The sequence below is a fragment of the Epinephelus fuscoguttatus genome, linkage group LG8, assembly GCF_011397635.1.
Source record: "Epinephelus fuscoguttatus linkage group LG8, E.fuscoguttatus.final_Chr_v1".
Classification (NCBI taxonomy): Eukaryota; Metazoa; Chordata; class Actinopteri; order Perciformes; family Serranidae; genus Epinephelus; species Epinephelus fuscoguttatus.
This window is the reverse complement of record NC_064759.1, coordinates 4,601,592-4,624,550: the sequence shown is the minus strand read 5'-3', so window position 1 is coordinate 4,624,550 and position 22,959 is coordinate 4,601,592. Positions and strand designations below refer to the sequence as shown.

Genomic DNA, 22,959 nt, shown 5'->3' with positions numbered 1-22,959 from the left:
TGCGTTGTAGCAGAATTCTGAAACTACGTTTTACAAAAGTTTCATTTAGCCTACCAGTTTTTTTAAGTATAATCCAGAAATATATTCTCCCTAAAAGTCATGTGATTATAAAAATACTGCTACATTTGTTCAAATTATACAACGTTAGAGAGTGCCTGAAGCCCAGGAGCGGTACGGTTCAGTTCGGTTCGCTTTTTTTCCGTTCCCACAGTGAAAAGTTGTGGATGGTACCAACAGAAGCGTTCCATACCGTCCCCATGTTTGGTCCCCCCTCTGTTGGGGTACCTAGCACACAGATCTGGTACTAAAAGGTGGAGCTGTGAACACTGCAGTCTGATTGGTCAGTAGAGGACAGTCACTCTGCTCAGGGCTGAGTTGTGTCTGGTTTTGAGGCTCATGTAACCACTGTTCATACTGTGGAGAGTTTTATTAGTAAACTGTAACTATAAAATGAAAGGATGTTTTGCTGCCTCTCACAGCAGCTGGAGTCTGAGAAACAATAACTTCATTCACTGGGCCGACTGCCGGCGACTTTTAAGGTGGAACGTTAACTTGTAATGTTACTCAATGCATGAGTTGATGGCTCATCGGTTTATATTTGTTTCTCCGTTCACAGTGTCCTGTTTCACAGTCTGCCCTGTTTTGTTGAAAATATTGTAAATAAATAAAAAAATAAAAAATGAAATTGGACACAAATCTGACCGGCAAGCATTGTACAGCAATCGCCACTGATCATATCTGAGGAGGCCTGGCTCATCTCGAATGAGCCTGTTAATTTAATCTGTAACAGAAATAACCCCACTGGAGGAATAATCGTCTTCTTATAAACCTCTCAGGTGGATATGAATCATTTTCAGGCAGGTGTAAAGTAACAAACATGATTTATTTGGGACAGGGGTAAGTTAAGTGACTGAACCGACGTTGGCTCAGAGATGACACCGGACGTCTTCATTCTCATGTTGGAGTGATGCTGAGCAACACTGACATCAGTGCTTCCACCTTGTGATTACAACAGTCTGGTGTTTGTACATGTGCATCAGCATATTGTGTTTTTGAATAAAATAAGACATTTGAGCTACAATACAAAGCTTGCAGGTCATTTTATTTAACTTTCATGATTTAGCAACATGGTTAAGAGTTTTTACCTGTTACAACAGCGTCTCTTGATAAATAAACTACAGCCTACAGTCCGCTGTGTTTGTATTAAATACAAATAGTATGCTGGTGGTTAGTGCTATATTCAATAGGCTATTATTAAAAATCACAATCAGTGGTATCAAACAAGGGATTTAAAAACAAATGAGAGCATTTCTCCTGAACTATAATATTCCAAAGTTTTCTCAGAAGGTCTTATTCCTAATATTTCCATTTCATTTATTATTTGACCACTTCACCACTGAGCCTCTGGACAAAACAAACTGGCCTGAGCTACTGACAAATTATTTTGCAGCACTGTCTTTTTATTTTATTGCACTTATATAACTGTATGCTTGTAGCCCTGCGAGTCCACAGAATGTGAACTCACAGCATTGCTGTAAAAGAGTTTAAAGCTCAGTCAATTTTCTCTAAATATACAGTGGTTGATGATGATGATGATGATGATGTTGATTTTAACTTGCTGTATGTGAGTTGTATGTACAAATATATAAACTCTTTATCATCTGGGGTTTTTTGTCACATGACCTTTGCCTCCTTCAAAATAATCTCCAGCATTATTTTCTCTGTACTGGAGTCAGAACAGTGTCAATATTTATTAATGCACACAGAGATTTGCATATGTATTTATTATTTATTAATAGATGAGTCTCTCCCAATACCCATGGCTTTTGAATACTTTATAGTACTGTATTGATCCCCATACGGATATGTGCCATACAATATTGTTCATGGTAACATTTTTAATATGATTTTTTTTTAAATCAACATATTTGAATAAACAACAGTAGTAGCATACATGTCCAGAATAAGATTTACAATTTGACACTGAAATGAAGACAGTGTAGAAGTGACGGAGTGATAATCATTATCAACAGACACATACAAAGATTACAGATACATACTCATTTACATGCCCATAAAAATACCGTGGGAGGGGGCAGACCAGACCAGCTGGACATCTTTTGGGAGAGGGAGGAATAGGCCACAGTTTACAAAGTCATATTATCTGTTTAAAAACTTAATGGCTTATGGAACCAGTGGATTCTTGGCTGTGTTTTTAGTGTATAGACAACATTATCGTCACCCAGATCGCAAAAAAATTAAATGAGGAGTCAAGGGGGTGCCTCTGGTCACCCAAAATGTTGTTTGTCTTTGTCATCATTCTGTCTCTTTGTATGCATTTCATACTCAGTATACTAATTCCTAAGAGGTTACTGGCAGTTGTGACAGTATTTGTGCCTCTGCAGCATTACCAAACCAGTGGATGATGCAGAAGGTTATACCACTGTTATTTAAAGCACAGTAAAACATTCTCAGCATTTTATTGTGGACACTGAAACATAACAATTTATTTAGACAGTACATTCTTTGTTATGTCTTTGCATCAGTCCACATGATCAGCTGTTAACTCAGTTAAATCCCAGATTCCACCAAGGCGACTACCAGCACACTCTTATTTCACTGGTTGCACAATAAATGGAAACATACAGATAGATGTACATGACACAATGCAGCTGCCCTGCGGTAATGTGTAGACCCAACATGCATAAAGTTGCTAGTATACAGCAATGCACACACACATATTGTTTTATAATTAAATGTAATAGAAATGCACAAGCATATGAATTTTAGTACAATTTACAATTTCCATCTAAAATGTGTGTTGATCTCGAATGATGCGTTGACATATATATACACACACAGATCACATTTGTTGCCCTGGTTTTTGTTGTATGTCTAGTCATAGTCCTTACATGTGCACGCAGGCTGTCCAGTGAAGCTCAGTCTGATTCTCTTTTAAGAAATGAGCCATACACAGGCTTCCCACACCATTTTATCAATCAAGATAAGCAAACTGCGAGCATTCACTGACTTTAATCACTCATCTGACATTCCTGCCGCCAACTAGCTGCATATGTCAACAGACCAGACCGACATATATGGGCACTTCACAAAAATGTCAAGTATGTGCCCCTTTGTTGAGGATAGAAAACTGAGGATCCTATAGATGTCAATGCAATATTACAGGTGTTTGAATTATAATTATAAGTTTGTATGCATCTATTCCTTGTTTTAAAAAAATTTGTTTAGCAACCTTGCCTGAACCTAAGTGACCACGACAGCTTAATAAATTAAGGGTGATCACCATCTCAAGGCTTCCCCCATCCAAGTGGTTCAATGGCTCAACACACATCTAGAAATGTATATCTGTCTGGATCATGATAACTTTCACCAGCATTTTTTGGGGAAATTTACCACACTGACGGTGATTTTTCACATATTTCATGTGCCTCAAATCTTAGTGTTAAAGCTTTAACCATCAGCAACCCTCTCACCTTAAAAACAGTTTTCTAATTTCCTCATCAGTCCCATCTGCTCTGCTTCGGCTCCTGTCTCCAGCCCTTCGTCTTGTCAGCCCTGTTCTCCTGCCTCTGACACCAGCTCAACTCAGCTACTCGCTGGATTCCACTCTGGACCTGCTCCTACTCTCTGTTCAGCTCAGCCTCGCTTTCAACCTGCTTGACACAACCAGCCATCAGTTTAGCCCCCACACATTGGCCTTCCCTCCTGCCCAGCTTCTCACCATCTCATCCCTTTAGACCAGCAATGAGACATCTTTCTATTTGGAACCCTGACCACCTCACTTCTTCATGAGAGGTAAGTTGACTTGCCAGGATAATTAATTGATTTTACACATTTTTGTAGAAGCACCTGTTCAAGCAGAACATGTCTCTGCCCAGTACACTACACTATATCTGGCACAAAGACACTGATGAGCTGAACAGCCCGATCTTAACCCTGAAGGCAGGATAGACTGGCTCGGTGAATCTGGCATGGAAGGTGTGGAGATGGGTCAGCTCTCCACAGATCGCATTATAGAAGGACACAGTACCACCAGGCCAGTCCAGGTACACTCCCACTCTATTTAAAGGTGGGATGTGGATGGACACGCTTTGGTTACTGTGCAGGGCAGAGTAAGCACTACCAGAGCACTTCAGACTCCAGGACTGATCATTTTTTCCAAGACAGCAGTCGTCACTGTCTCCTTTCCTTCTGATTTCTTTGTACGCCACTGCGATATGAACCTTTCCTCTCCACTCAACCTCCCAGTAACAGCAACCAGTCAGACCACTGGCACACAGCAGCTGTCTCCAGTAGTCAAATCTCTCTGGATGATCACGGTTTCCCCGCATCTCACTGCCCGCTGTCACGTTCTTGTAGTCGTGAGAGAGTCTGAGTTTTCTGTGTGCTGTGTTTGGATCCAGTCTGAGTTCACAGGCATCTGAGGGAAAGAACAAGATTATATATAGCTGCAATCTGTTATCTGATTAATGTTATGTTTTTTAAATTCTTTATATACTAATGAAAATACTTGAAAGTATATTTTTGTTCAGATTTTGTGTCAATATTGGAGCTAAAACAATTTGAAAACAGCACAGTATCTAATGGTGCACTTTACACATATTTTCTATTTGCTGCTTTTCACTGTCTTTGTTGTTGAATGTTAATGTCATGAGGGGCGTAAGTTGTTTTATCTGTCGCTGCCCTTCTGTCTTTCTTTCTTTCTTTCTTTCTTTCTTTCTTTCTTTCTATCTCACTCTCTTTCATTCTCAATTGCAAAAACTTGCATAGTCATAATCTATGTTGGTTCATCTCCATGCATCGTACAGTATTTATGCATTAGTTATGTTACTGTGTACTGTATTAGTGTGCACGGACAAGCAGTGTTAGTGTTCTTTGTGAGGCAGTGTTGGCGAGCCCATGAGCAGGTTGCACTGCTCTCCCTTTATGATCCACAGCAGTTCTGCTCATTACAGAATTGTCCTACTTTCCCTACAGTCCTTCACTAGTCTGTCCGGGAGCCATGGGACTGTCTTTGATTTACCACAGTGAAAAAAGAAAAGAAAAAAAAAACTGTGATGGCCCAAATATTTTTTTAGCCTTTTTGTTTTCAAATAAATTTCAATTAACATATATTAAACACATGGGCTTTGATTTCAGAAATCAGAAATGCACACTTACACTTTCTCAGACCAGTTTTCAACATTTGCCTTCCACCATGGTCCACCCTGGAGGAAACACAAAGTCAGATCAGTAAACAACTCAATTCACAATTAATGATTTTCAGTGGAACTTCCCATAGTGTTTCTATACCTGAGAGTTTCCAGGCTCAAGCGTGGATCATCCTTTAAACTGGAAAGCATCTTCATTCCTGAGTCTTCTAGATGATTGTAGCTCAGGTCCAGCTCTCTCAGATGGTAGGGGTTGGATCTCAAGGCAGAGGCCAGAGAGGCACAGCCTGTCTTTGTGATAAGACAGCCTGACAGCCTGCGAAGGCACACAAAAACAAACAGATCAGATTTTAAAACTGCAACTTACAGTACACTTTGTCTCCAGCTTCTAAGTGTTTAGTGACAAAGCAGAGGGGACACTGTGTAGAGAAGGTTCACCAGTGACATGACTAATCTTGGAGTTTTATTTTGTTTGTGAAGAACAACAAAAACTCCTCACAGATCACAGGGGTGTCTTCAGTTTGTTGACTTGGAGGAGGGCTCATCTCTATCACCTGTGGGTCTTTTGCTGCAATTATACATTGCCATGTTGATGGTAACTGCTAAGTAACTGCTTAACTCCTAATTGATTTGAAATCAGGGAGCGTCACATACACATGGAAAAACTTCACAGATGTCTTTGTTTCTACTCTCAAACATGCACACAACATCTGGAAATAATGACCCATCACACACTACAGGATATTATTAAGATTATCATGGCAGAGGGAGCATGAATGCATCACCTCATGTGAGCTCATGGGAAGGCAGATGTAAACAGACTGATGTGGTGCAGCAACTTGCTGTAATGTTAAAATGCTTTGCATTGAAAAAGAAACAAAAGCAAAAGGATAAACAAGTCTGGATGAGAAAATGGTCAACCTGGGTCCTCCATTCTTCAGTGAGACCTGACGGTGAGATTGACTGTCAGATTTGATGCCTGTCAACAGTAGTATACTAACTAAAATTACACTCAAGGGCCAGAATGTTTACAGTCGCTTCATAATACCGTCAGCTGCTCTGTACTGATGTAATCATAACCGTGATCATCTAGATTCTTTAAATCCTAAATAACAATGATTGAAATTAGCCAGGTGGCCACAATGAGTCTGCTGGTAGTTTGTGAGGTTAAGTACTGGATCTTTTAACCTCTAACATTACCAGGTAATCTGGGTCAAACATCTGAGAAGGCTAAATCTTGGATAAATCAGCCCAAAACTTGTGTAGTCTGGAACAAGCTTTTATCTCATAGATTAAGTAACCACACATCTCTCATACTCCTTCTTCCCAGTTAAAGCTGTTAACTCGTATCACTTTGATTTAATATCATGTGGAATAGGGCACCCTGAGAAATATGCTGTGTGAACTTTGCATGTGTAGGGTCAAAAATGTGAGCATGGCAGCAGGTTAGAAAACTGGTCCTGTCTCCTTTCCTCCTGAGATTTATGGTCTCAATTGAAATCGAGTTCTATGCAGCAGGTGCTTTGAGTTTCTGTCACTTTCAGGCTCACACAGCCAAATGTGAAAGTGTTTGCTTCCACAGCAACATTGTTTGAAAGAGCACACATTTTACTACATTTCCACCTAAAATGATGCATAGAGAGTAAATACTGTAGGCATGGGAGCAATTTAAAGATTTTTTTTTTTTACAAGATTTTACAGCCTCTCTCCACCCCATCTGTGATGCCCCCGACTGTAGCTCTGAACATTTTATCCAATCTACACCAATCTTGAAAACTGAGGGGCATTTTTACTAGGCTTAAACAAGGCTGAGTTTTTATTTTATTTTATTTTATTTTATTTTATTTTAAAAGGGATTTAAAGGTTGAAAAACAACCATAATATGTGGAACATTTTAAAGTTTGAATGGAGTTTCTAGTTAAAAGTATAAACGAGTAGATAATGCATGAAGGAGTGCATGTTTAAATTCTAAACATTTCCTCCATTCATTTTTTCAAACACAGAATATTTCTAAGAGTATAAAAGGTATGAACGATGAAAGTAACAGCAATAATATCGATTGCTCGTTGAACAATGTGGAAAGAGATAAATGACAAAAAATATGGCAGAATAATAAAGATTTAGAAGAGCACTAGGTGTGAGTGGTTCCAGCATTAACACCCAATTAATACTCCAGATCATTCTGTGTCACATTGATCCACATTGTCTAGCCTGCTCATTCACTGATGCCACTCAAGTCATACCTTCAATACTCCATTTATTCTTCAATATTCTTCATATTAAGATTATTCAATTGTCTGCCTCACATGTCCCTCTCCTTTCTCAGCAGTTCAGTACATTTACATATTATTGCAGAAGACACTTTGGTTGTTCTTTTGCAGCAGAGCAAGGCAGCAATGCCTGTTATGAGAAAATCTTACTATCTTAAGATATGACGGATAGTTGTTATGGAAACATCTGTTTTCTCAATGTCATCTAATGATTAGGTTCAGTGGTGCCCCAGTTGAACAAGACCAATATTATGCTTTAACACTATGCCCCCATAAAAATGTAATTCAGATCTTTGCCTTGTTTTTTATGGGGTGCCGTTTGTAAAGTGGCTCACGCTGAAAATAACATCAACATTTTGCCACAATTTTTTAACGTCACCTTTTACCACATTTACAGCAATATTTGTTAACTTAGAAATATATAAAATAGTTAAATCTAAATATTAAATGTGTCACCTAAATGTTAAATGTTAAATCTAAATCTAAATGTTAAATCTAAATCCAAATGCTAAATCTAAATCTAAATGTTAAATCTAAATCTAAATATTAAATCTAAATCTAAATCTAAATGTTAAATCTTAAATCTAAATGTTCTGGGTGAAACTAAATATTTAGCTAATATGCAAATTCACACTGCCGTCACCGGAAGTACCAAAATAAAAGCTTGAGATGGTCAGACTGTGTTTATAGAGTCAAATGACGAATTAAAACCAACTTATCGGGGGAAATGAACACTTGAACATACATTAGCGTGATAATAACTACCTAAAATAACAAGAAACATGTTTGGAGAAATTTTATTTGATGTGTACTTTGAGTTGTTAGTGTCCCTTCGGAGGGAGTTTAACTACATATATATATGAATATCTCACATTTTTCACGTCACTATATCACCGTTTTGACTAATCTGGTGTTTGTCAAGTCTATAAACACAATGATTGAACAAACATTACTATCACGTTCTGAAATTAATAACATGGTTATCGTAGATTAGCGGGGCTAACCGTTAGTTGTTAGCCCTGTTAGCGGTGTCTGTAATGACTCATTAACTCTACACGGTCCGTGAAAAAACTATTTTGTCTGTCTGTCAGCTGCAGCCACTGATGCTTTCTAGACATCGTGATTTCCCAAAACTGCTTTGCTAGCTCAATCATGTTGTAACTAAGATATCTGCTGGGAAAAAATATTTTTTTCGCAAACCGTTTAACAGTTATTGAATCATTACAGACACCGCTAACGGGGCTAACAGCTAACGGTTGTTAACTTAGCTTAGGGTGTTAGTCCCTCCGAAGGGACACTAACAACTCAAAGTACACGTCAAATAAAATTTCTCCAAACATGTTTCTTGTTATTTTAGGTAGTTATTATCACAAAAATGTTAAATCTAAATATTAAATCTAAATGCTAAATATAAATATAAATGTTAAATCTAAATATTAAATCTAAATCTAAATCTAAATGTTAAATCTAAATGCTAAATATAAATATAAATATAAATGTTAAATCTAAATAAAATTTCTCCAAACACGTTTCTTGTTATTTTAGGTAGTTATTATCACGTTAATGTATGTTCAAGTGTCCATTTCCCCCGATAAGTTGGTTTTAATTCGTTATTTGATTCTATAAACACAGTCTGACCATCTCAAGCTTTTATTTTGGTACTTCCGGTGACAGCAGTGTGAATTTGCATATTAGCTAAATATTTAGTTTCACCCAAAACATTTAGATTTAAGATTTAACATTTAGATTTAGATTTAGCATTTATATTTATATTTATATTTATATTTAATATTTAGATTTAACATTTAGATTTAGATTTAGCATTTAGATTTAGATTTAGATTTAATATTTAGCATTTATATTTATATTTATATTTAGCATTTAGATTTAACATTTAGATTTAGATTTAGCATTTAGCATTTAGATTTACATTTAATATTTAGATTTAACATTTAGATTTAGATTTAGCATTTAGATTTACATTTAATATTTAGATTTAGATTTAGCATTTAATATTTAGATTTAACATTTAGATTTAGTTTTAGATTTAATATTTAGATTTAACATTTAACATTTAGGTGCCACATTTAATATTTAGATTTAACTATTTAATAAATTTCTAAGTTAACAAATATTGTTGTAAATGTGGTAAATGGTGACGTTAAAAAATTCACAACACTTCTTTAAACATTGTTTGAAGCTAAATGTGGCAAAATGTTGATGTTATTTTCAGCATGAGACACTTTACAAATGGCACCCCATAGTTTTTCACCCATAAACTGACAGTCTTACTACATCTATTGGACAAACTGATGAATCCTGACCTGAGAACTTCCAGTCTACAATTTGGACTCTCCAGTCCAACACAGAGCAGCTTCACCCCTGAGTCCCGCAGGTTGTTGTTACTCAGGTCCAGCTCCCTCAGACTGGAGGACGGAGAGCTCAGAACTAAAGACAGGTCTTCACAGCTTCTCTCTGACAGATTGCATGAATTTAACCTGAATGAGAATTAACAACCAAAAAAAGTGTTAGAAACTACTTTATTCTCTTTATATTTTTAATATATTCAATTTTTCCAGTTGTCTTTGCACCTACATAGATTTGTTGGAGGCTTTGACCACGGGCAACAGCCTCAGAAGAGCCTCCTCTGAAGGTGAGTATTTCCTCAGGTCAAACATGCCTGGCTCTTCTTCTGATGACAGCAAAAGGAGGATTAGAGCTGACCACTGAGCAGGGGAAAGATTATCTGTGGACAGATTTTCTGAATACAGGTACTGTTGGATCTCCTCCACTAGGCAACCATCCTTCAGTTCATTAAGACAGTGGAACAGATTGATGCTTCTCTCTGCAGACAGATTCTCACTGATCTTCTTCTTGATGAACTGGACTGTTTTCTGATTGGATTGTAAACTGCTTCCTGTCTGTGTCACCAGACCTCGTAGAAGAGACTGATTGGTTGGTTGTGAAAGACCCAGGAGGAAGCGGAGGAACAGGTCCAGGTGTCCATTTGGACTCTGTAAGGCCTTGTCCACAGCACTCTGGTAGAAATGTTCAGGTCTGCCTCTGAACAATTTAGACCACAAGGAAGTTGTTTGTTCTTCTGCCATCAGGTTGACTCCAGAGTTGATGAAGGTCAGATGGACATGAAGAGCAGCTAGAAACTCCTGAACACTCAGATGGACGAAGCAGAACAGCTTGTCCTGGTACAGTCCTCTCTCCTCTTTAAAGATCTGTGTGAACACTCCTGAGTACACTGAGGCTGCTCTGATATCGATGCCACACTCTGTCAGGTCTGATTCATAGAAGATCAGGTTGCCTTTCTGCAGCTGATCAAAAGCCAGTTTTCCCAGAGACTCAATCATCTTCCTGCTCTCTGGACTCCAGTGATGATCTGTCTCAGCTCCTCCATCATACTTGATGTTCTTCACTTTGGTCTGAACCACCAGGAAGTGGATGTACAGCTCAGTCAGGGTCTTGGGCAGCTCTCCTCCCTCTCTGCTCTTCATCACATCCTCCAGAACTGTAGCAGTGATCCAGCAGAAGACTGGGATGTGGCACATGATGTGGAGGCTTCGTGATCTCTTGATGTGAGAGATGATTCTGCTAGCCCGCTTTTCATCTCTGAATCTCTTCCTGAAGTACTTCTCCTTCTGTGGGTCAGTGAACCCTCTGATCTCTGTCACCATGTCAACACACTCAGGAGGGATCTGATTGGCTGCTGCAGGCCGTGTGGTTATCCAGAGGCGAGCAGAGGGAAGCAGTTTCCCCCTGATGAGGTTTGTCAGCAGCACATCCACTGAGGTGGACTCTGTAACATCAGTCAGGATCTCATTGTTGTGGAAGTCCAGAGGAAGTCGACACTCATCCAGACTGTCAAGGATGAACACAACCTGGAACTCTTCAAACCTGCAGATTCCTGCTTCTTTGGTTTCAGCAAAGAAGTGATGAACAAGTTCCACCAAGCTGAATTTTTTTTCTTTCAGCACATTCAACTCTCTGAAAGTGAATGGAAATGTGAACAGTATGTCCTGGTTGGCTTTGTCTTCAGCCCAGTCCAGAGTGAACTTCTGTGTTAAGACTGTTTTCCCAATGCCAGCCACTCCATTTGTCACCACTGTTCTGATTGGTTCATCTCTTCCAGGTGAGGCTTTAAAGATGTCTTCTTGTCTGATGGTTGTTTCTGGTCTGTCGGGTTTCCTGGATGCTGTTTCAATCTGTCTGACCTCATGTTCATCATTGACCTCTGCAGTCCCTCCCTCTGTGATGTAGAGCTCTGTGTAGATCTGATTCAGAAGGGCTGGGTTTCCTGCTTTAGCGATCCCCTCAAATACACACTGGAACTTCTTCTTCAGATTAGATTTGAGTTGATTTTGGCACGCAGCAGCAAGCGATCCTATATTAATAAATGACAAACAATGTATTGGTTTATATTTGATTGTACATGTGTAGCTAATATGCTTGTGTCTCAGTGTATGTTTTTCCCATAGTCAAAAATATCCATACTGTACAGTGGAGAATTTAGTGGTGCAATTTATATCTGGGGTAAGGCCCTCGGCAACATTGTTGGGTCTTCTCCTCTAGAGGAATTTAACAATCTGTAAACTTCATGTTACTTGAACCTTCAAGTACCCGAAAGTCTTTGGATCTAAGTTCTGTCTCATGCTTCCAACATGGTTTACAAACCAACACATTATGGATTATGTCATTAAGTCAGCTGGTGACAATGGCTACACTTTAAATTCCCACTTCACTCAAGAGTGTCTTTTTCCTCTGTACATGTCCTCTAAAATGTTTAACTTTAACTATACTGATATGTATGTGTGCCAAGTTTGTCACCAGAGAGGAATTTCACAATCCTCTATACCGATATCTATACATCCATATATCATGAAAAATGATGTAACTTTATTCCCCGAATCCTCTGACTGAATATAGCCTACCTCTTTATCTGTTTGCTTGTACCTCAGTTTATCTTTATTTTATGTGTATTTTTATTTATGTAGGTCTACTTATGTCATACCCTAGTTTAAGGCTGGTTTATTTGTGTTTGCATTGTTTATGACTATTATTTCATTGTCTGACTTATATGCAGTTATATAAAGAACATTTACATTAAAAGCACTACAGAAAATAATCATTCACAGCCTTTTGTTTTATTTTGTAGTGGCTTAAGAAATTTTAAAACAGACTTTACTTAGTAGAGTTCAAGTTCAGTAGGTGGTAATTTGTTTGTTAAGCTGTTAGCCTATTACAGGGGGTGAGGTGGGGGGTCAGGGTCATTGGATACTTATTCATTTGTCTTATTTCATTTGTTTTTTCACTAACTCATTTGTAATTTTAAAACAAAATAAACCAAAGTAGGAAAGTTTTCTTGTTTTTCATTTTTAACCAAAAATGAAAAACAAGAAAACAGAGCAATTCTTCCTTTTTTGTTGCAGAATAAAAAAAACAAACAAAACAATTCAAAGCAGTCCCTTTTTGGTTTATGGCAATTCTTCTTTTGCTTTTTTGTTTGGAGATGAAAAACAGAAGTCACATGAGTTTTTTATTTTTGTTATTTTAAACCAAAAATGAAAAAGTCACATGAAAAAAGTCACGTGGTCTATTTATTCTTGTTGCCAAACAAAAAAACAAAATGCCCATTTTGGTTTTTGTGGTTAATTCCTTTTGCCATTTTGCTTTTGGCCAAAATGGCTCTGTTTTCTCGTTTTTGGTTTAAGGTGAAAAATGAGAAAACTGTTGAATTTTGTTTGGTTTGTTTTAAAATTACAAATGAATCACTAAGTATCCAATAATACCTGGACCTAAAACGCTTTCTGTTTGATCTGGGCCTTAGTGTGTTTTTCTTTGGGCCCTCTGGATACTGCTTTGGATTGGCTTTTGTCTTTTTTATTTTGTAACAAAAAAAGAAAAAAATGATATTGGTTTGGTTTGTTTATAAATTACAAATGAATTAAGAAGTATCCAATGATACCCTAACCGTCAGAAGAACTGTGTGGACAGTTTAGCCTGCTAGCATCTAGCTAGCTACTTTAGCAGCTTTTAACTAGTGTGGACTATAGCTTGCTAGCCATTAGCTAGCTCATGCTTTTTAACTCTTGGAGGTCTCTCCATTGTTAAAGAGCCTTACTGACGTTACAGTAGATGTTTTGCTGGACCCTGATCCTGATCATATCCCTTCCTTTTTATTATTTGTTTGTCTAACCTTCTCCACCGTGACTGTTCTCAGCCATCTCTCCTTCCTGATCATGCAGTGTGGATTTCAGCACCTCAGCACATGCTGCCAGATTTACTATTCTTCTCGTTCCAACTGCCTTTCTCTTTTCCCACGGTCTTCCCTCTCTCCTGTGCACGAGCATTAACACTTCCCGTTGCTATGGCTAGTGTTTTGTGGCTCGTTTCCCATTTACAGAGCCCGGGTTGTGGAAAAGTGTTAATGCAATTTTTAAGCCTGTATCTGTTGATTGTAGTAGAAAGCAATACTACAAGAGCAATTTGTCCTGAGCCGATTTCTTTTCAGCACATGTTTTAAGGCTATTTTAAGACAATGGCTAGATCTAAAAGCATCCACCCTTCATAGGACACATTCTTTTCAATGTTTTGTGTTTATACACATCAGTAGCTTTAGCGTCTAACTTCAGTGGAGCAGCCCATACACTATAAAGTATGATGATAGAAAAATTCTTACCACAATGTTCTCTAGGACAGTGCAATGTGACACAGTTGGTATTTGCATAATCATAATACAAACAAAAGTGGTTTATGCCAATCAAAGTATTGCATGTAACAGTCATACTGAGTCTCTTCAAAAATAAGTGGGCTTTTTACTTGTGGAAACTTGGAAAGCTACTGGAATTCCACCTACATCCCTACTTTTTTTTTATCAGGTTTTTGTTTTCAAAATGCATCATTTATTAAAAACTTCTTACTCCTCTGTAGAGCGTCTGCCAGCACCCCCAGGTTCATGCTCCTCAAGAAGTGCAATGTGAAGTTAAAAAATGGCTGTCTGCTGCATCTCCTCTGCTCTTCCTCCTCATCCCCTCTTTGCTCCTTTAGGCATTTTGGGTGATCTGGACTCAGAATCCTTTTGAAAGTGTCCAGCTTATTTGTTACAAAAATGTTGATCTCCTCCTTGATACGCTGTAACACAAGAATATTTCAAAGAATAATGTTCCAAAACGTTCTCTAGCAACATAATAATTTATTTATTTATGTCAAATCTATGGCTGTAACTTGTAAACTGCATTTCTGTATAGTTACATACTATAAATATGGAGTCCAGCTGTGTTTGATGACCACAAGGGACCTTTGATCTCTCCTGATGAACTCTGTGGAGAAAACATGATTCATAGATCATGGAAACTGGAATCATTTTTATGTGTAACATATGAATGTGCAACAAACCATAAACCAGTCACTCCTCTTTAACAGCTGGGACCAGAAATTTCATCATTGTAGACAACTCTGCGTTATACTGAAAGATGTTTCTAATCTTAAACAGTCAGCGTAAAACAAGACGGCTCCTTCTTCACTGGACCTGTGTTGTGCAGTTTAAAATGTTTCCTTTATCCAAATGGCTATGTCTGCAGTTAATGGCTTGGGATTGGACTGTGCTATGTGAACGTAGTGGTGCTGCTACAGACACGCAGGGTTCAGTAAGGTCCTTTCTTGTTTGTTTTTTTAAAACACATTAAGTTCCCCATTTGGGAAAGTATCTGCACTAAAATGCTTTGTTGACTCACCCTGAAAAATAATCTTGCTGATTAAAGGTCACAATGAATTCCATAGAGGCATTTCTTGTGCACACACCTCTTGTTCTTTGCTGTTCCAACCTGACAGAAACACAGCTAACAGAAGTAAGTATTTTTAACCTCAAACATGTAGTGTTTTTACCAGATGCTCACCAATTTAAATCCCACACTCGTAGTCTCACAATCGTGTGAGTGAGTGCCTTTGTGCTTGTATGTTGTTCTTTAATGTTATAAATGTCCATTGTTTGTTTGATGTTAAGTCTTGTCAAAGGAGGATTTCTGTTGCTTTGTGACCAACAATAAAGTTTATCTTACCTTGTTGATTCAGCACAAAGGTGCAGTACTGTTAAAGTAGTAAAACACATCAAATTGCCCTTCTTGAGAAAGTATCTGCACTTAGAAATGCTTTGTTAACTTACCGTGAAAAAGAATCTTGCTGCTTAAAAGTTATAGGAAATTCCATAGACGAGGCACGCCTCTTGGAGACATCTCCTGTACTCTGCGGCACAAACCTGACAGAAACAGAGTAAACAGAAATGTGGGCTGAAAGTCCTGCAAGTCTGCAAGCCAGTTTACACTATCTGATGACATGTTTAGATGCTCATGAATAAGACAGACAGCAATTAAACTTACAATTATATAAAACACAGGCCCCTAAATTTTCACATCTGCAAAGCTAGAAGCAAAACATACTATTCATTTTGCTTAGTAAATAACTTCCATTCATTAATTAATTCATCAATAACACCAAACACAAACAAAACTCCCACATAACTAATCAGGCCAGAGAAAAAATGGTTCACCCAAAACTCCTCTATCTGATTGTACATTGTGTCAGTGATCAGGAAACCAATCTGTCTAAGCAGGACCCTTCTCTTCCCCTCCACCAACCCTTCCAGTTACTGCCATACAAAGCCTCACTGGTTCAGAAAAACACTGACAACAAATATTTCATTCCCTCTGTGATCACAGCCCTGAACAAAGTAAAGTAGACTCTGTGCCCTGACCTGTTAACATTTTTCTTGTCAACTGTAGTTTTAACAGTTACACTCTACTGTACTATTGTCCTATGTGTGTGTATGTGTTTGTGCTTGCATGTTGTTCTTTAATGTTATAACTGTGCATTGTTTGTTTGATGTTGAGTCTCGTCAAAGGAGAATTTATGTTGCTTTGTGACCAACAATGGATTCTCTTACCTTGTAGATTCAGTACAACAGTGCAGTACTTTTAAAGTAGTAAAACACATGAAGTCATCCTTCCTGAGAAACTATCTGCACTTTACAAAGCTTTGTTAACTCACCATGAAAAAGAATCTCGCTGATCAAAGGTCACAGGGAGTTCCATAGACGAGGCACGCCTCTTGGAGACACCTCTTGTCCTGTGCTGCCCGAACCTGACAGAAACAGAGTAAACAGAGGTCTGGCCCAAAGTCTTGCAAGTCTGCAAGGCAGTTCATACTATCTGACGACATGTTTAAATGCTTAGGAATAAGACAGACAGCAATCCAAGATGGGTGAGTTAAAAATGAAAACATGGCCTTTCAATATTTAGAAGCCAAACATATCCTTGAGAAGGAGGAAAAACGGGAGGGCAGGAGAAAAACGAAAAAGAAGAGGCCCTTTTCTATAAAAACAGCATTACCTAATGGTTCATGTTAAGGAGAGATCAAAAGATTGAGACAAATCAGCACTAATTTTATTGATTTTCATTGATCTTTTTCAGTTAATCACTCCATCTTTTAGTCCATAAAATGTCAGACAGCACAGAACAAGTTCTAACAGAGTAACAAGATTTCAAATTCAAACTGTATTTGTAACACCAGAGGTACAATAATATAAAATATAGACCCCTAGATTTTCACAATTGCAAAACTGCAGTGGAACAATAACAAACACACTAAGACTCTTAGTAGTAGGGGTGTCCCATATACCAGTATAATTTTAATTATCATGCAAACAATTCATATTGTGACATACTGATGTCATACTGTTACACATGACTGAAAGCGAAATTGTTACTGACTCCACGGTGGCAGTGTGAAATAAACTGTAGTGTCCTGAATGTTTTATGAACAGCCCCAGACTTCTCAGACTCTTTTATCAATCAATCAATCAATCAGACTTTATTTATATAGCACTTTAGTGACTTACCGCTCAGAGGGAACTCATTCAGCGGCTCCTCTGGCAGCAGCACAGCGTCTCTCCCTCTCCTCTCTCGGGAGTCGGTGTCATCAAGTGATTTTGTCATAAACCTTTGGTAATGTAAACCTACATGATGCTCGCAGCTCGACAACAAACTCCATATATGTGAATGTGTGATAGTTGTGGTATCATAACAGCCTGTCACAGGTTACAGCGTGATGATTAGAGGAGAAATGGCAGAGCATAAAGGTCCAGGTGGAAGCTGTTTAAATGTGTAATTTGTGGTAAATTTTATTCTGTTGAACTATTAATATTGTAACAGAATCTGAATCTCACTCTGAGTTACTGTTGTTGGTCACAAACTAAAGAAATGAGAGATCATTTTAGTTTATTTGAAGCAAACTGTAAAACTAGATCACTGATTTTGTTGCAATTCCATTTTTTTGAATTAATAATACTTTTTCTTTTTTTTTACTAATTTGTCATATTGTCAAGAACATTGTAATCGCAAACATACCCTGAAATATTATGATATTGTTTTAGGGCCATATCGCCCCACCCCTACTTCATGGACATATAAGTTAAGTTACCAAATCAGATGAGGAGTAATAATGTACCATACACTGATTTCACACTGAGCTTTTACAAAGACAGTAGTCATGGACAGTAGAGATCCTCATCTCACCTCTGAGGTTCAGTCCAGTTCTCATGTTCCCCACGCACAGTGATGTTTGAGGGTGGGAACCCCCCCTCTCTCTCCTCAGGTTGACTCATAGTAGAAAGTACACCTTTATACAAACACATCCAACATGTTGTGTTAGCTGTACTCATTGCTGGATTCATTACAGTATGGTTTTAGTTAGATCTGACTGAGTGTTGAACCTCAGTTGTAGAGTGGAAACCAAACCAAATTGTGTGTGTTCTGACAGTTGACACTAAATGCTTTATAAACAATTCATGCCTTTGACAACATTAACAGTGAAAAATCTGAAAATCAGCTATTTCAAATTAAGATAGGTCTGTCAGTTGTGCTTTGGATTCATCATTCTTTCACTGACTCTTGCAAACAAAACTGCAGGGTGATTACAGACTGCTGATGTTTGTCGGGCCAAAAAGTAAAGCAAGTAAATCAACCTGTTGGTCTTATGACTACAAAGATGCTGAACACTGAATACTGTCACCATTGAAACACCATCTTAATGTGACAGGTACAGATCTAGAAAGACTTCAGGACGATGTTTATAAGTCCTGTTATGTATCCTATAAAAGTAACGAAAATCATACTTTTACTTTGCATGATGCTTAATGAGTTTCAGCGTCTCATCTTGAGTGACAGAAACTTCCCAACTTCTCTAGAGAGGAAACAGCGACAGTAAAGATTATGCTTATTCTTTCCAATCAGTCCTGTGACTCATTTAACCCAAAACTCTTGTCCTCAAAACTTCTTAAACAGATCCGTGTCATCAGATCAGTCTGAAGTGTGACCAGAAAACACACAGCCACAGATTATGTGATGCAGTTTAGCTTTGAATCCACTAGATGGAGCTCATTTGCCACATCATCTACAGCAATGGTTCTAAACCTTTTTTTTGACCAGTGCCCCCACTCCATTATCCAGGTCCCTTACTTAATAACCCCCAACAGCTAAAGTGTGGGCAAGTGTCCTTCTTAAGTATTGTGTTGTGTGTTATAGCGTTAAAAAGTGTTTCATTGAATACCAAATAACAGATTTGATTAAACTGGACAGTGTGAATATCATTATCGTTAGTTTCTCAGAAAGAAAAAAAGCCATGTGAATAGAAATTAGATGTATGAGTGTCAAACAAATGCAACGTTTAGAAATTTGACATTAAACTTAAATTAGGTCTAATTATTGATCACCAACAGAAGCCAGTCAGAAAGCCATAATATGGCACAAATGCCAAACAATAAGTATTTTTATTAATTGTTCCAACCAAAAACAAGAGCAGCCTACAAAGAAAAAAGTCTGAGGCTACTGGGAGCAGAAGGATGTGTAAGCTACACTATGCAAATGAAGAGGGGGGTCTGGGGGTCCTCCACCAGGAAAGTTTTGGTGTCAAACCCTTCATCTCCTGCATTCTGGATTTTTTTTTTTTTTTTTTTTTTTTGCACCAATTTATGGTGGACACATCTTTTTTATGTAAAGAAAAACACAAAATCAGATGCCAAAATCCAGACCATATTTTGCTCAGTGCAGTCAGGCAAAGATGCAACAACAAGTACCAAGAACAGATTTTGCATAACAGGAATTTAAAGCTAAATATGCACAATCTTTCTGTGTGACACCAGACATATCTCATGTGAATAACCCCACTGTATAGTTTCAACAGGCCAACTGTCAAACTTTTGGCTGTGTCTAATGCTTGCATACTGCTTACATGCAGTGTCTCACAATTTTTACTGTTGTGAACATGGACTTGTATTCACATACTAAAAAAACACAACAATATCACAAACAATTTAAATCGGCATTTTTGTGAGAAATTAAAAGAAAAAACAGAAAAATATCCAGACATGTACAGGGCCGTAACCAGGGATATGAAACTAGTGAGGTACAAACCATGCGAGTGCGCAAAGCGCACAAGCAAAAAAAATTTGAGCACTTATTTATGAATAAAAAGTAAAATAAATAGTGTTTTAAACTGTGCAATTACACAAATACACAATCACATAATGTTGTTGACTGGATTCTTTATTTTTTCTTACTTTTGGCACTCTCAGATATAGATATATAGGCTATTATTGACCTTTTGGAGGGCTGGCTGGATCCTGTCTCCAGAGGGTTCAACTCACTGAAAGTACATAAAAAGGACAGACAGACAGACAGACAGACTTATGATCAGTTAATGCAAATGTGACAATTTTTTTTTTTTTCATCTCAATTTTAACCAGGTAAGCATTTCAGAACAAATCTTATTTACAAAGGCTGTCTAACAGTATTACCTTTCGGAAGGCCAGGTGGATCCTAAGATTATTTTGTGTCAGTCAAAATCAATACAGTTAAAAAAGCTGGCTATAGAAAATATACTCAGCAAAAATATTAACACTTTTGTTTTTGCTCCCATTTTTCATGATCTGAACTCAAAGATCTAAAACATTTTCTATATACACAAAAGACCTATTTCTTTCAAATATTGTTCACAGATCTGTCTAAATCTGTGTTAGTGAGCACTTATCATTTTCTTAGAACACGGCTATGGGGTGCCGTTTGTAAAGTGTCTCACGCTGAAAATAACGTCAACATTTTGCCACATTTAGCTTCAAACAATGTTTAAAAAAGTATTGTGATTTTTTTAACGTCACCTTTTACCACATTTACAGCAATATTTGTTAACTTAGAAATATATTAAATAGTTAAATCTAAATATTAAATGTGGCACCTAAATATTAAATGTTAAATCTAAATGTTAAATCTAAATATTAAATCTAAATCTAAATGCTAAATCTAAATCTAAATCTAAATGTTAAATCTAAGGGACACTAACAACTCAAAGTACACATCAAATAAAATTTCTCCAAACACGTTTCTTGTTATTTTAGGTAGTTATTATCACGCTAATGTATGTTATTTGATTCTATAAACAGTCTGACCATCTCGAGCTTTTATTTTGGTACTTCCGTGACCGCAGTGTGAATTTGCATATTAGCTAAATATTTAGTTTCACCCAAAACATTTAGATTTAACATTTAGATTTAGATTTAGATTTAATATTTAGATTTAACATTTATATTTATATTTATATTTAGCATTTAGATTTAACATTTAGATTTAGATTTAGATTTAATATTTAGATTTAACATTTAGATTTATATTTATATTTAGCATTTAGATTTAACATTTAGATTTAGATTTAATATTTAGATTTAACATTTAGATTTAGATTTAGATTTAATATTTAGATTTAACATTTATATTTATATTTATATTTAGCATTTAGATTTAACATTTAGATTTAGATTTAGATTTAATATTTAGATTTAACATTTAGATTTATATTTATATTTAGCATTTAGATTTAACATTTAGATTTAGATTTAGATTTAATATTTAGATTTAACATTTAGATTTATATTTATATTTAGCATTTAGATTTAGCATTTAGATTTAGATTTAATATTTAGATTTAACATTTAGATTTAGATTTAGATTTAATATTTAGATTTAACATTTATATTTATATTTATATTTAGCATTTAGATTTAACATTTAGATTTAGATTTAATATTTAGATTTAACATTTATATTTATATTTATATTTAGCATTTAGATTTAGCATTTAGATTTAGATTTAATATTTAGATTTAACATTTAACATTTAGGTGCCACATTTAATATTTAGATTTAACTATTTAATATATTTCTAAGTTAACAAATATTGCTGTAAATGTGGTAAAAGGTGACGTTAAAAAAATCACAATACTTTTTTAAACATTGTTTGAAGCTAAATGTGGCAAAATGTTGATGTTATTTTCAGCGTGAGACACTTTACAAACGGCACCCCATACACGGCTCTCTTGAATACTCGATTCTGATTGGTCAGTCACCAATATTCTGCGGTGTCTATTTCTCGACAGACCACCGCTGCTCCGTGGAGCAGACCGTTGCTAGGGACTCCATAGCAACGGCCGTTTATTACGCTCGTCTCGGTAGCGAGTCTGGCGACTGCGTGACACAGACGCGCCCCGGAACCCGTAATCCCTTGTTTATGACAGATATGACTACAAAAATAGGAGAGGCTCCATCCACATCGTGGCTGAAAAGCAACCCTGCATGATCAGAAACTCTGACCCAGTGTCACAGCTCTCGACACAAACGTGCCCCGTAATCTCTTGTTTATGTCGTATTTTGATCAACATTATGTTTCAAATTAATTATTTCACTCGTAAGCCGTGTTCTAAGCGGGATAATGTATAGCTGGTCGGTTGTTATGGAGAAATAAACCCCTTCAGGATGTATGGAACCCCTCGGCTTCGCGTCGGGGTTCCATACATCCTGTCAGGGTTTATTTCTCCATAACAACCTCCGAACTATACATTATCCCTTACAGAGATAATTCATAACACCTCACAGGTGTGGCACAGAAACACAACTCCTAATTGTCGGCTGTAGCGGTTAATATAATTTGGGATCTTTCTATGAATTAGATTTTCATATTTTTTTGTAAAATGTATATTTTTATAAAAAATCCCAGGAAATAGTAACCGAGGTATTTACCTCGGGTACCTCATAGCTAGTTACGGCCATGGACATGTATACTATTTCACAGCACTACTACTATTTACAGTTTTTTTCCTGTAATGTTCAGCCATGCGGTAGCCTAACACAGGAGGAATACACAGATTTTTTTTTTACCTAAGAATTAATACCACAACACTTAAATGATGCAGCTGGTAGAAGAGAGAGTGATTTTGTATTTTTATGAACTTCTGGGGAACTTATAATAATAATACCTCATTATTTATTAGTTGATTTATATTTTGTATTAATAATCTAAATCTGTATCTTATGTTGTCAAATTGCCTAAATGTAGTGTCATAAAAAGTAAATATTGGCTTCAAAAAAATAGTGAAAATGTAATACAACATATCATTATGTTACCAATTC

At 36.8% G+C, this 22,959-nt stretch overlaps 1 protein-coding gene across 2 annotated transcripts; it reads right to left on the bottom strand.

Annotated features, from left to right (window-relative positions):
* Window positions 1-1,775: 1,775 nt before the first annotated feature.
* LOC125892651 (NLR family CARD domain-containing protein 3-like) lies at window positions 1,776-18,886 on the bottom strand. 2 transcript variants are annotated; one of them, XM_049582758.1, is made up of 11 exons: window positions 18,618-18,886; window positions 18,019-18,121; window positions 16,493-16,585; window positions 15,612-15,704; window positions 14,706-14,769; window positions 14,371-14,581; window positions 10,037-11,834; window positions 9,766-9,939; window positions 5,314-5,487; window positions 5,182-5,228; window positions 1,776-4,441 (listed from the first exon to the last, which is right to left on the bottom strand). In XM_049582758.1, exons 1-11 carry the CDS (start codon window positions 18,628-18,630, stop codon window positions 3,909-3,911), a joined length of 3,303 nt encoding a protein of 1,100 aa, XP_049438715.1. In that variant the 5' UTR covers window positions 18,631-18,886; the 3' UTR covers window positions 1,776-3,908. The 2 variants fall into 2 exon arrangements, with proteins under 2 accessions (XP_049438715.1, XP_049438714.1); XM_049582757.1 differs by lacking the exon at window positions 18,618-18,886 and having other exon boundaries at window positions 18,019-18,219.
* Window positions 18,887-22,959: the final 4,073 nt, after the last annotated feature.